We start from the raw sequence: 14551 nt of genomic DNA, 5'->3' as shown, positions 1-14551 counted from the left end.
AAACCCTTTGAGACTGTAACTGAGATGAAGGGTTAACCAACAAATAGACCTGACTTGACTTACCTGAATGCTTTGCCTAAACCACAAACTAAACCAAACTGCATTGATGCATGCTCGGGGAATGAGGCTGCACACATTTGTCACATTGTTGGAGATTTAGTCAAATACCTTGCCCTACATAGCTGCTTAATTAGGCGTCACACTGAGTCATTTCAAATAGGCCTATGGTTTACACAATCAAGACAGTGACAATGTATCAACCAATGTCCCTCAAAGCTGGGGAAAACAATAGCCTGCTGGATCAATCAATCTCACCATTTGTTTTGACCTGGCTGGAGTAACAGAGGGGTGGAGTTTATTGCAGCAGGACAATTCAGATCAGATTCAGGCAGACAAGTGGCTAACCACAATAGAGTGTACTGTACTTTCAAATACTTTCCTGTGATTGTCTAAACTTTCTGGCACTCACTATATTGTCCTATGTAGCAAACCTCATTCATCTGCGACTCCAAGCAGGTTTAAAAAACATGGATGATTTGCAGATCTGATGTCCATCAAGACAGACACTGAATTGAGCAGTGCAATGAAAATTTAGGCTGGTCCACCATCTAGTGGTTGGAAGAGGTGCTGCATTTACTGCAGCTAGACATACCTAACAATGAGCAATATACTGTGCAGTGTGAGTAATACATTTAGATACAGCAACATGGGTGTGATTGAAAATAGAGTGAAAGAATATCAGAGGTGTGTGGGCATCTCAACCTGACAGAAATTATATCTCCATTTCATTTGTAAGGTTAGGACTACAGGTACCAGGCATTTTGGAATATTTGGAAAAGATGGCTGTAAAAGGTGACTATGAGAAGGATTCATTTTATAATTTGGATCTGATAACACTACTAAAATATAAAACTCATTTAAATATGAAAGTTTAGACAAACTGTAGAAGTTCACAAAGTCAGAATTCATGCATTCATGGAGCATCTTTATGGCTCCATGAGCTGATTTTATATATAGAAAATCTCAAGTATGAGCAGTTTACTCTGCCGAAAAAAAAATGATTATGAAAATAAATTTAAAGGGGAACAACATGCAATTTAATGGAATGTGACTACATAATATATGAATTGTTAAATTACGAATGCTGTTCCCCTTTGCATTTTGGTTATCAATAAATTAACCAAGAGCATAGCTAAGTGTCTGCATTTATTTTTTATGGGGGAGGTTGTAAACCACTGGACTAGATCAAAGTAGCTCCTTAGACCCAGGGTAAAGGGTTCTGGTTAGAGATTATTGGGCCTATTTTTGCCCCTGATCTCATTTTAGACCATCAAAACACTGAATATGGGTCTCTTCCAGGTATGTAGTGGAGTATCAACCCACATAAAGTCAAATTGGCCACTTTAGTTGCTGAATAGAGTTTATCCACCTTTTAAGGCTAGCATAAATCTTTCTGACTTAAATTCAAATAAATGTAGCCCTAAATATGAAAATATTTTTTAAAAGATTTCCTGAAAACACATTTTTATATATATATATTGGTGGCGTTTCGCTTTAAGGTGACCACTGACTGGATGCCGCAGTTTAACCACCCTTTTTATTTACCTCTACGTCACCTCCTCAATTCATAAATCCATGTTATAAATCCAGCGTTTCCTCTATCGTGCTTCTCCTTTAAACAGCGCAGTAAAGCTCCAGCCATGACGTCAACAGTAAAACCTGCTCCGGCTCGGGGACTGGCCGTCGGAAAGTGAAGTGTTTGGCGTGCTATTGGCGTCAGAGTTTGTCTCTGTTGTCTGTGTCTTAAGTGTTTCTGTCATTTTTAACCCCAGTCGCGAAGTTTTACGTTATTTTTTTAAAGTCCGCGCTATAGCTGCTTTATGGAATGTTTTAGAAAACTTCCTGAAACACTCTTTGAGGAACCGGTAGACGACGGACACCCCCTGAGATGGAGAAGCTAACCGATAGCTGAGTTGCTAGCCGAAAATCACAGGTCAAGAATAAGATCGAGCTAGCATGCTAACAGCTAATGTAGCACACTATCAGCTAGCCTAGTCATTTACTAAACTATAACGTCAGAACCACCGTCGTTTAATCATTGGACTTGGTTGTTATATGTTGAACAACTTATCAGAGGCCAGCTAACCCAGGAAGAGGAGTCGGTGTGAATTTTAAGTAACGACTAGAGTGTTGTTGAGACTGAGGTGGCTGTTGTTCATCTCTCAGTCGGAGCATGTTGACCAACGCTCAGAACCAGCCGCTGTTCCCCAACCCGACGGGGCAACAGAACCCCGCGGGGCAGCAGAACCCCGCCGGCCAGTTTCTACCCTTCCATGTCAGACCCAGCCTACAGATCAAGAAGAACGCCATAACAGACGACTACAAGGTCACCAGTCAGGTGCTGGGTCTGGGCATCAATGGCAAGGTGCTGGAGATCTTCCAGAAGAAGAGTGGAGACAAGTACGCGCTAAAGGTAGGCTAAATTTGGCACATAAACTAGTCAACTGGTTAATAATAAGGAATGTAGTGCAGGGTAAACCATCTCGACTCAGTCTACCCACCTTTTGATGCTGACATAAATCATTCTTTCTGAAATAAATTCATATCTTAAGTAGTGTGAGTTATATGAAGATGGGATGCATTAAGAGACAAACATTAATTAACGTTTTTCTGAAAATACTTTTTGATTGGTGATTCTGTGTCTAGTGATGGTCACGGACTGAAGATGATCATTTACCCACCTTTCTACGTTAACCTGTCACTGACCATAATTACTCATTTTAACCATGAGATCCTATTCGATGATGCCTATTCAGTCATTAGCAGACATGTAGATAATATCTGTGGAATTTAGGTACTCCCCAGACATCCTGGGAATTAGACAAAGACAATATGGGACTGTAAAATGACACTGCGGTTTCAGGAACTATCTCTAGAGATCATTTTCTCTATTGGTCAATGATTGATAAAGGACAAACGTCACTTGTCAACCTTTTCACAGACAGACAGGTGACCTACACACAACCAAATTAAACTATTACTATAGGCTATGTAAGTATTTTTTTTATTATAGATGGGATTGTAATGCTAAACTTGTTTGTGACACTGTCACAAGTCACAAGCTATTACACAATATCTCTGCCAAGTGAATCAGAGCCTGGGAACGTCCTGTGTGGTGGCTCAAACCTACATTCACACTAGATACAGGGTCACAGCTTTGTGTGTGAGAGTGAGAGCGAGAGTGTTTGTGTGTGTATGTATCAGACATGGACACACACTCCTACTCAAACCTGATTGGTGTTACGCTGTGTTGTTGAGCCATGTGTTGGTAAGCCTTGGATAATTAGCGTGGAACTTAGTAAGTCTCCTTACAGGATACATCAAATCACTGCTCCCTGTCAAGTGGCTTTTCATATGATTTCTGTGGTTCTTTGAAGTTTATTAGACACTGTATCAGCGCTTAGGCATGTTGAAGGCTTGCAAACGCTTGAAGTGGCTGCATTGAACGTCACGTTGCAAGTCGTGTCATGAATTCAGATAGATATCGTTGTAGATATGGGTGACAGGGTTTTTTTCTCCATGACACATTCTGCTATTGAGCCACCAAACTTGCATCCTTAAATCCCTTGCAAATAGCCAATAGCGTACTTACCTCCTACCTCCGAGTGACTCAAGAGAGGTCCTACCATGTCGTGCTGGGAACGGGAATAAAGATGGCTTAGGAAAGTGGCCTTGTTTGCCCCCCTGCGACTTTTTTGTTTCCCTTGGCATACCACTGACTAGGTTTTTCTCAGAAGCATGAGGGGGAGGGGCCCTGGTGTACATCAAGGTGTATAGTAGAATTATTCAAATAGACACAATAACTGACGAGTAATTTAGTGAGTACTAATTTTCTAACCGAATAGTTTTCAATTAACTATTTTTTCCGGTGTGTGAGGGTTCAGTCTGAGTTAAAGAGAGCAGCAATGGCTGAGGACAGTAAGATGCTTTACTTTTAGGTTGTCACGCATACTACTTGTTCAACCCGCGTATTTTAAAACAATACTGTATAATTTGCACTTTGCAGTGTCGTTGGACTGTGTGAAACACTACGTTGGTTTCTCTGCATTGTGTGTGTGGTTAGTAGACAGACTGGTAATAGACTAGCCAACATAGATACCAATGGTAGACACAACAGTGGTGCAGTGTTAACACATGGGAATAATAGTTTTATGGAAATTAGCTATTTGGTACTTGTTTGCATCATCGTTGCGTTTTAAATTTCAAACAGGTAACCGAGCACCTGGATAATGGTTTACATCCCTAGCTAGTCTGTGTGGGATGTGAAATGAGTGAGGTAGAGAGTCTAAGAATGATTTTGTTCTGCCATCATGAAGGGTAGAGCTAAATGGCATCAGTTAGGCTATATGCAGTAATGGAGGCACATTGTTTCTTTATTGGGTCTTATTTAGGGTCCTATTGGGTGTAGCTTCAGAAAACTGTAATAGTAGTATTCTTTATGTAGCCTAAGTAGTAAAGCTTAGTGTATCACTACTGGTTCTTTTTCTGTTGTAAGAGTTTTGATCTAGGTCAGTAAGGTACTGTGAGTTTTTGCTAAGCCAGACTTGGAAGAAGAAGAGGTTTCATGTATGTCTCTTGGCTTTAGGAAAGACTTAAATATTTGTTAAGCATTTGCCTTATCATTTTTTATGCACCAATGTGGCTTGCAGACCTGCAGTGGTGTCCAAAGCTGCTTTGACTGGATATCAGCAGACAGCCCTTTGTACACTGGAGAGCCTCAATAGTTCACACAATTTTTAAGTTGGCATTTGTATCAAGGAAATGTTTCTGGCACTGTCCACAGGTTGTCTATTGTCTCTAAAACTCTCCACAAGTTGTCTGTTGTTTCTTACTCTCCACAGGTTGTTTATCTATTTTTGGAGAGCTTTGTTGCTCTTATTCTTAGTATTTGTTGCACAGGAATATGCAGCCTTCTGAAATTGAGCTGATGTGGGTCAGCTTCATCATGAAGAATGAGAGGAGGGAATAAGCAGACAAGTCAGCAACTTGAGTTGGTGAATTCATTCATGAGGCTACAAGTAGGTCAAAGAAGTTGGAGTGCCATTGTTTTATACTATAATAGTAATTCTGTAATATACTCTATCATCTCCATCTGTTTATCAGCAGTTCTTAGTCGTCTGTGTGTGATGAAGAATGTGCTATAGGCCTATTTATTTCTGTGATTTCCCCAACTGTACCTCCACTGATAGCATCAGTGGAGCTCTACTCTCAAGTGTCAGAGCTGGACCTAGTCTCTATATATCAGATCATTGCATACATACAGACAGATACACATACACCTTTTTTATAGGTGTGTGTGTTTTTATAGGTTTTTATTTAATAGCTACTGAGTTCTATGATTGTGTGAGTCCCCTACCCTTCAACCCCCTCTGACTTCTCTGGAGACCTTTGCAATTTGTCGTAGGTGTGAGCTTGCATGTACGCTAGTTTCACTGATGTCTTCCCACTCAGGGTCCAAAATTAACACCGGCCAAGTGCCAAATGCCAGTAAAACTTGTCTTTGGCAGATAAGGGTCACCCACCACACTGGCTGGTAACTTTTTGAGAGGATGACATTTGAATGCCTGTGTGATATACAGTCTTTGGTCTTTGCCTGTTCTCCAACTTTGCCCTGCTGACCACTGTACACTCTGAACATGAGCCAATTAAATCAAAGCAAAACAATGGCTCTGTATCAAACAGCCTCCTGATTGGCTGGCTGTTACGCTGGCTCTACACAAAGTGGTAGCATGGAGAGGGAAGGAAGATACTGCACGTTATTCTAGCTTATAGGAACCTTTGTCCGCTAAAGTGGAAACGTGTAGGGCCGGGGAATTCATCTGTCTAAAATTACAATATTACCATACTATGCAAGTGTGCAAAATGAGAGCACCTGTTAAACAAAATGGTAAAATAGATCTCACGCTGCTATCTGTAGCTTACAAAGACCTTAAACGTTATGTTGTTTTGCATAAATCAAATAAGCCTCTCGCGGAAAAAAATATATTGAATGTGAATCTACCAGCCAAAAACTAAGCAGTCTTGTCTGCCTAGCGGTATTTTCAGTGAAGATGGAAGTAGTCAGAAGTGAGAACTATCTGTATACTGTCTGGTGGTAGCGTCTAAACGTTTGTCTCTCAATATTTCACACAGCACCTGATTCTATACACAAAATAGAAATGAAAATGTGTAGGGTGACATAATTCTGTATAAAATGTATATGAATTATTTTGGCTGGAAAAAAGTATTCTTGGCAGTTCATTTGTTTTTGTTTACCAGCCCTTGGCAGGTGATTCAAAATGTTAATTTCGGCCACTGCTCCCCATGCTGGTGTAGAAGGTTCAGACTGTAGCCTTATAGGTTGATGACTTAGCTGACTGCTGCATGAGCTAATGTCCTGGCTATTCTCTCCCTGACGTCAGCTGAGTCAGCCCCTTCCCATCTATCCCATTCATTAGTTTGCTGTAGACGTCAGAGCTTGGAATCTGCCTGCATATCCCAAGGTGACATCACCTCCCAGAACTTTTGCCTGTCTCCTGAACCAAGGTTTGTGCTAACATTGCAGCTGAATCATTTGGGGGAGAGAGAGAGAGAGGGAGAGAGAGAGGGAGAGAGGGAGAGAGGGAGAGAGAGGGAGAGGGAGAGATCTGTTGGACTCTCAGTCACCTTCAACTCTCCATTCCCAATCACAGGACAAGATGCAGGTCTTTTGATAGGGGAATTGTTTTTGTTTTTGTTTTTGATAAACTATATTATAAATTATATGAATAAATCTATGTTGTATTAGAATAATATTCCAATCATACTGCATAGTTTTAAAATAACATTTTCAGTTTGTGACAAGTCAGCGTCTCTATCAAGTTAAGCACGTTCAGACAAGTTGTTCAAAAAGTCACTGAGAATGGACTGGCAAGCAGCTTGTTCAAGCAGTGCACTGACATTCATGACAACAGTGCTTGGCACACCTGTGAAAAGTTAACCCAGTTTAGTTCAACACATCTGAACCCTCAGACTTCTTTGCCGCTGACCTCCTTTAGCCTGATTCATGCTTCATGCGGAAACGATGCGGTGTGTATGGCCTAAGTGATCTAATCAATCAGAATGACTCGAGGTGTTGCCCACATTTGTGAGTCACGCAAGAGGTTATACACTATCTGAAATTTGAAACGACGCGGACAGCACTGCAGTTTCGTAAATGAGCTCCGTAAGGGATTGGCTGAGCAAAGAGGAACCGGGACCACTGGCCAATCCCAGTGGGGTTTTTGTTCTTGTTGGGGGAATTTGGATAGCTGAATTTTCCTACAGCACCACTAAAGTACTGGAGTATCCAGGCGCACAGTCGTCATTAAAGTGGAAGAAGCAAAAATGCCTATGTACATGGACGGTGTGTCTGCATTCATACAGAGCATACACATGTCATGCCACACAGAAAGCATGAACTAGGCATTAGTCACTCAGGCTACACCCCTTTCTGTTTAACCCAGTCTAGAATAAGGGCAGAGTGTGACCTTTCCCCTAATTGAAGGCTGATGATATTGTGCTTGTGTGCTTGTAGCACTGGGTGCAGAAATTCAGTGTTTGATACACACTTTACATCCATTTCACAGCTGGCATTAGCAGGAGTCCTACCAAAATGCGTAATTAGTGCAGAGCACTAATAAATGAAGTTATTCCATTCCAACTTTTAATACTTTTCAGAAGAGATTATCTAAACTATCCATTTCATTGTCACGCTTGTCAGAACCGTGTTGCAAAGTAACAAGGTGAGGTACATGCAGTATTTGTGTGCAGACACGACAAAATACTGCCTAGAAAAACTTTTTCACACTGTCATTAGACTGGCACTCAAAGATGTGTTTACACTTAATGAAAATAACCAGCAACAAAGCAAACCAAACCCAAGCCACCTCTGGAGGTGCAGCATTCGGCTACATTAACAACAAACTGTTGTTAATGTAGTAATGAAAATGCAGTGCGTCTCCAAACATACATTAACTACATAAACGAAAATAAACTTTCAGGCGTGGATCCAACCTGGAAGCACTTGCAAATCAATCAGGTGGCAGGCACCTTGGAAATGCACTTGCCAAAAATGGATTGTCAGGATACTTGTGGCAGGAGAGTGAGAGGTGTTTACAGTGAATTTTAAAGGAAGTAGCCTAAATATTACAAGAAGTGACATGCGCAGCAATATGTGTTTTTTGAGAGAAAGAGAAATCCAATATCGGTGGTCTGTGCAGGGTGCCTTGGGTTTTGCTACAACAAAATCAGACATAAGGCTGTAGCTTTTGCTGTTTTGAGCTGTTTAGGAAATGGCATAAAACTAGCTCCCCTGTATGCTGCCTGGTTGAACTTGGCTTTATTTGTGTCTGTGTGTGGGTGTGTGTGTGTGTTGACATTAGGATTTATACTCTAATTTCCTTGCTGTGACTTGTAGCTCAGCTCACCCTTTCTCTGACTGTCATTGTCATTAACAGGCCCAGTTAGTCATTTTTTTGGTGTCTGCATGCATGCCTTTTGTGTGTGTGTGTGTGTGTGTGTGTGTGTGTGTGTGTGTGTGTGTGTGTGTGTGTGTGTGTGTGTGTGTGTGTGTGTGTGTGTGTGTGTGTGTGTGTGTGTGTGTGTGTGTGTGTGTGTGGGACCAATCTCTGTTCACGTGTTCACAGTTGCTCTTTTTTGTGTGAGTTTTTTGAGAGGTCTGTTTAGCTGGCCTGAAAAGGCCCTGGAGTGAGGCTGCTTGGACATCTTCTGATGGGATGATCCTTCTTTTTTGATCGTCTTTGTCTATGGGATGACACCTCTCTGAGCCAGCAGGATAATGCAAACTATGCACAGCTGAATGGTGGAAGTTTGTCATTTTCATCCCACCTTTCTGTGTTTTGATAAGTCACACAGAGGCTGTATTTAAGAATGCAAGGGGCCTTAAGGGAAAATACCTGTTCACCTGTGAACTGATAGCAAGTCTAGACTTTGTAATGGCAAAAAAAAGATTTAGGCTATACTCCAGCTCCTAAGGGGTTTAAAAGTCTTACTGAGCTCCACAAAAAAAAACAAAAAAACAATGGCTTTCGAGACAAGCTTTTTACTGCTCCACGCACATCATAAAGCCAGGCCAGACTGCTCACCCAGTGTCAACATGTGTGATTAAAGGTTAACACAGAGATACAGAGGAAGAACCAGGCCCATACCCCAGTCATGAGATGGTGAGAGGAAGGAAGGAAGAGAGGGGGCGTGAGAGGAAGGAAGAGGTTCTCTGGTGGCTGTCCCTCACAACTCTACCCCTTCTCTTTACTAAGCACAACATGATTTCAACTTTCAATCAACTGCTGTTTTTTCAGCCAGGCATTTTTTCTCTGTCCTGTTTAATTTCTTGAATTTGTAAGATAACACTCTGGAGCTAATTGGGCACTCTGGTCTGGGGTCCCGGCACTCTGGCTGAGGATCTTCTGCAATTGTTTAATTTGAAAGCAACAAACAAGTGCACTTATCAGACACAATCATGTCTGGGTACGAGCCTTGTTAGCACTCTGATAGCCAAATGTGAGATTCTGGGTAGGATTAGGGGAGCCAAATTGACCAGCTATGCTTAGCAACTTAGTTACTATTCCACAACTTTCTGAGGCCCAACTTGGCCCAACTTTTCAATTTGTATACTAGCCAGAGCGTAAAAGTAGCTGACACTTAATTTTCCTCTTGTTATAACGTACTATCTGAAGCCATTTGTAAATTCCTGTAATGTATCTATACTCAGATATATCAGTACTGGAGTATTTATCTATACTCCAGACTGCTGTCTTTTTTTAAATATAGTTTCAGATTGGATTTCTGAAAGCACCAAACACAACTTCATTGGAAATATTCCTGGTTTCATTTCTGTATATGCAAGCTTAGTAAAGCACAGATTCATACTTTTTGACCCTGGTCTGACAGTTACTGTAGTTACATATATGGCAAAAAGTATTGGAAACTAGTCCAGCTCCTTGAAATGTAGCCAATCATACAGTGCACTTATGAGTAAATATTGAGAATATTTTGTTGTTAATATGTGTGGCTCTGCCAGCTTCTCTCTTCAAGCCACCTCAGTAGTCCGTAGAGGAAACAAGCACAGATCCTGTACAGACCCACGTGGGTTCAATTCTATGCACTGAAGCACTGCTACACAGTTAAATTACCTAATTCCACTAACGCAACTTAAATACCACAAGGCAATAACATTACCTACGTCAAGGTTTGCAGGGCAGCAGAAGACGTGGATGTCTGTAAATCGGCAGAGAGTGGGACTCACTGTGTGGGACTCAATGTGGCATTTAGCCCATAGGCGAGAGGCCATCTCTTAGTCAAAGACGCTCTCTAGAGGCCATCTCACGAAGCGACAGATGTCTGACTGACTGTCTGACCTGAAATTGGCTCATGATGCCCTCAGCTGTGCCGTGGAAAAAATGTCAGCATCAAATGTACATTTGCTGCATTGTGGTTGTAAGCTGTTCAAGGAATTCCAAGTGTGCTATAAAGGATTCACTCTTACCAGTCAGTTTTCTCAATTCCATGTCCTTGTCAAGGCACGTGTGTGTGTGTGCGGCTTTGTGTTGTACAGGAATGTGAGTCTTATCTTCAGTTAGAGTGAAGAGAGGTATTTGGCCTGGAGTTTGACAGCCATGCAGATTGTACATGAGGAATTGAGACAAACAGGCCTATATCCAGGTTGGCTGAGGGACATGGATGTTTTACTCTCCTTCTCTGTACTTTCCTTTTCCTAGTGCACTGGCTGTTGTGGTTATGCCCAGTACTTGTTAGGCTGGCTCTAACCGGTGATTAGTGAAGGGATCTGTGTTACAGCCTCTGGTGTTAAAGTCTGTGTTGTTTGTCACTGGTATGGTACAACACTGACAGGTCACTTAACACAATAAGATCTCATTTCACCCTTCAGATTATTGTTGTGACTTTGTTTTACATATTTGTCAAAAACAGACGGATTAACTGCAGCAAAAGCTCTTTAGTAACGGATTAGCTTGGTTTTGTAAGCTCCTTTGGCCAAATATGATTTACAGTGTTGCCGTTTAGATTGTCTGGGATTCTGTTGACTACCCATTCATATTGTTTTTACTAGCCCCCACCAGCCACGTCGTCTTCTTTCTGTCACCTCCCATTCTGTTGGGGGGGAGAGTGTTTGGAAGGATGTGGTATTGTGGTTGTGACAAACACACCCAGGACTAGCTAGCTGCCTCCACTCGCTCTCCTCCAAACTTAACTCTGATACAGAGTGATTTCCAAGCTGATGTAACACCCAGAGTGATGCTGAAGGGAGGGCTTTTATGAATGGAGGTACATACTTCCTTGATGAGCTCTCAGCAGACTTGAGGCCAATCTTTTAGTATTTTTTGTACCCCTTCTTCCCCCAACTCCCCCTTTCTTCAGTTTGTTTTTCTTTGTGAGCATCTTTTCTCTGCCTGCGCCAGTCTTTCTCCCCTCGTGATATGTTCCTAATAAGGAAGTAAAGTGGTTGAATGGTGCTGAATGGTCTTATCAGTAAAGGGAAGTGAGATTAAATTTTTTTTCTGTTCCAAAGTTAGCATCATTCAGCTCAACTGCTAAGAGGTATTACACTGTGGTAAACCAATGCTTCTGTAGGAATATCAGCCAAAAGATTAGATTACTACACTAACTTGGGGCTAGGCTAGTTGTCCTGTTTATTGAATGCATCAGCCTAAGTCAAAGATTCATCAGAGCTATCAGCTGTTATTAACGCAGCATGTCTTCAACTGTTAGCATGGAGGAAAAGAGAATAGGAAGCACTATCAGCATTATGTGTCAGTGGACTTTCCCTGGTGTCAGGCCTTTTGTCTGAAAACATACACACCAGTGGTCAGGACCAAACCCCAGACTGACACGGAAACCCCCCCCCACCTTGTCATTTCAAAGCAGCAGGCGGATAACACACCAGACCAGTTGTGTATTTCTATGATGAAGCCACAAGTATCATCTGATACAGGGGGGGATTCACACCATGAATCAGGAAATGTCAGGTGGGAGGAGGGGCTGAGGCTGGCCGAAGGGAGGGACACAGTCTGTCAAAAATATGCCAAAATATCCAATTCTACCATCAGTCACTCATTTACTTTTCAGCTCTCTCTCTCTCTCTCTCTCTCTCTCTCTCTCTCTCTCTCTCTCTCTCTCTCTCTCTCTCTCTCTCTCTCTCTCTCTCTCTCTCTCTCTCTCTCTCTCTCTCTCTCTCTCTCTCTCTCTCTCTCTCTTTCTTCGTGCATTACAGACGTAATCATTCTCTGTTGAATGAACGCATTTCATTCTCTCTGGCTCCCTCCCCAGTGTCTGTCACTGTTTTGGTGTGTGTGATTTTATTTATTTTTTTCTGTAATGATGACTCTGTATGTGTTGTGCACTAGGACACCTGCTGGCTAAACAGATACATGCCTGCAACTAGCTGTCTTGGATGAGAACTAGGATGTCACCATGACTGACTCAACTGAACAGAGTTTTAATCTGACTAGTGGTCAGATTGTAGCTTCAAAGCGTGGAGTGGTAATTGAGAATATGATAATTTGATCCCTTCATTAGACAATGCTATAGGCAATTGCACTGACTGACTCAACGTGATTCCCTTTGGTAGCGTCACAAGCAGTGATCACTGTGGTTCTGTGAGTTTGCATAGAGGGTTTGCTAAGAAAACACACTGTTACCATGGGAGCCTGATTGACAGAGCTCAAACACACAGATCGAGGTTAGAGTTCATGGCACCTCAGGCCACAATGTCATTGAAGCGTCAGAAACAGTACCATACACAGTTGTCAGAATCCCTGCATCATGGTGTGTATTCACATTCCACACCCACACACACACGCACACCCCCCCCCCATATGTTTATCTGATTGTCATGTGACTGGCAGATGTCTTTAATCAGATCATGTCCCATTGACACACAAACATGTTTGCTCCTTCACAGAGCCAGCACACAATGAGCAAATCTCTCTCACACACACGGGCGGGCACACACACACACACACACACACACACACACACACACACACACACACAGCTTTATTGGTGGGTTGTTGTTTAACCTTTTGTGTCAGGTTAAGAGGCTTTTCTGACTGACCCCAACTTAACCCCTATCACCCTCTGTAATCTCTCCCCTGCACAACATTACACTGCCCCATCACCCTGTACTGAACAGTCCATTTCTCTATTTCGCACCCTATTCTAGTTTCTGTAAATCACCCGTGGTCTGTTCTTTGGGTCCCAAGAAGCAGGTGGAGGATGGATGCTCTTCCAGCCTGGCAACCCCCCCTCACCTCCCTGGGTCCTGCCCCAGGCTCTGGGGCTTTTGTTTTGGCTAGAGGGGGCTCATTGTATGCCCATCTGCCCCCCCTCATCTCCCTCCTCCTCCACAAGGCTCACTGCTTAGCCTCAAAGGGCCCACAACAGATGGGGGGCTATGCAGTCATGCAAGCACCAGCAGAGAGCTGATGTGCACACACGCTTGCGTGTGTGTGTGTGTGTGTGCGCGCGCGCATGCTAAGAAGACAGAGTGAAGTCTTTGTTTTTTTTGGAGGGAGGTTTGCTATATCTGGAAGGGATATTATTAGTTTCAGAGCATGTTTCCTTTTTTTCCAACACATGCATGCACATAGATCTACCTCATAGTTCCTCTTTGACAGATGGACAGCAGGGTCAAATTTGTCAAGTATTCCTGTCATTTAAACTGCCAGTGCGTAACTGAACCAATCCCAGATGCAAGCTTATTGTTTAGTAGTTGGTGATGTCCATATAGACGGTGTTAAGTTAGCAATGCTTTTTATGTGGAAAAATGTGGGACTTAACTCCTGTATCTTTAGCTCATACTAGCCATTTCTTATAGTTCAGAGTCACATATTTTCTGACTTTGGGGAGGGATGCAAGTTAATGTCACACATAGTCCATAGAGCTGTAGTGCAGTGCTGTGAACCAGTGGTTAGTGCGGTGCTTTAGATCAGTGTTTCCCACACATAGACTTTACTTGGGCGGGCCGCCCAGGTATATTAACGGCCGCCAAAGTATATTTGGCGACCCATTTTTTAGCATTTTTTATTTGTATTTTTTTATCCATCCGAGAGAACGACGCCATCCGCAATCGATTAACTAGTGGACAATCTCCCCTCGCTCGCACCCCTCCATGGTTTCCCACACATAGAAAACTTTGTGGCGGGCCGCCACAATATCAGCACTGACCGCCACACTTTTTTTTTTTTTCACTATTTAATCGTAGAACTGCGTGTAGCGCTTTGATTCGCTCAGCCCCTAATTGCTCCACGCGATCTCTCTCTCTCACTCTCTCTCTCTCTTTCTCTCTCTCGCTCTCTCTCTCGCTTGCTCTCTCTGTTGCTTCCCCTCTCTCTCTGTTGCTCGGTCTCTCTCTCTCTCTCTCTCTCTCTCTCTCTCTCTCTCTCTCTCGCGCTCTCGCTCACTTGCTCTCTCACCGGACCCGTCTGTTCGCCTCCCACTGCACACACGTTAGGGA

General features: G+C 42.7%; 1 protein-coding gene across 2 annotated transcripts in view; it reads left to right on the top strand.

Annotated features, from left to right (window-relative positions):
- Positions 1 to 1737: 1737 nt before the first annotated feature.
- mapkapk2a (MAPK activated protein kinase 2a) overlaps positions 1738 to 14551 on the top strand; it is a 31074-nt gene continuing 18260 nt past the window's right edge. For both annotated transcript variants that reach the window (XM_071910543.2, XM_071910537.2), the window contains exon 1: positions 1738 to 2473. In XM_071910543.2, coding sequence (XP_071766644.1) covers positions 2234 to 2473 — 240 coding nt within the window. In that variant the 5' untranslated portion in view covers positions 1738 to 2233. The remainder of the gene's footprint in view (positions 2474 to 14551) is intronic.

Source organism: Centroberyx gerrardi, chromosome 5 (assembly GCF_048128805.1).
Source record: "Centroberyx gerrardi isolate f3 chromosome 5, fCenGer3.hap1.cur.20231027, whole genome shotgun sequence".
Lineage (NCBI taxonomy): Eukaryota > Metazoa > Chordata > Actinopteri > Beryciformes > Berycidae > Centroberyx > Centroberyx gerrardi.
This window is presented reverse-complemented; position numbering and strand designations above follow the sequence as displayed.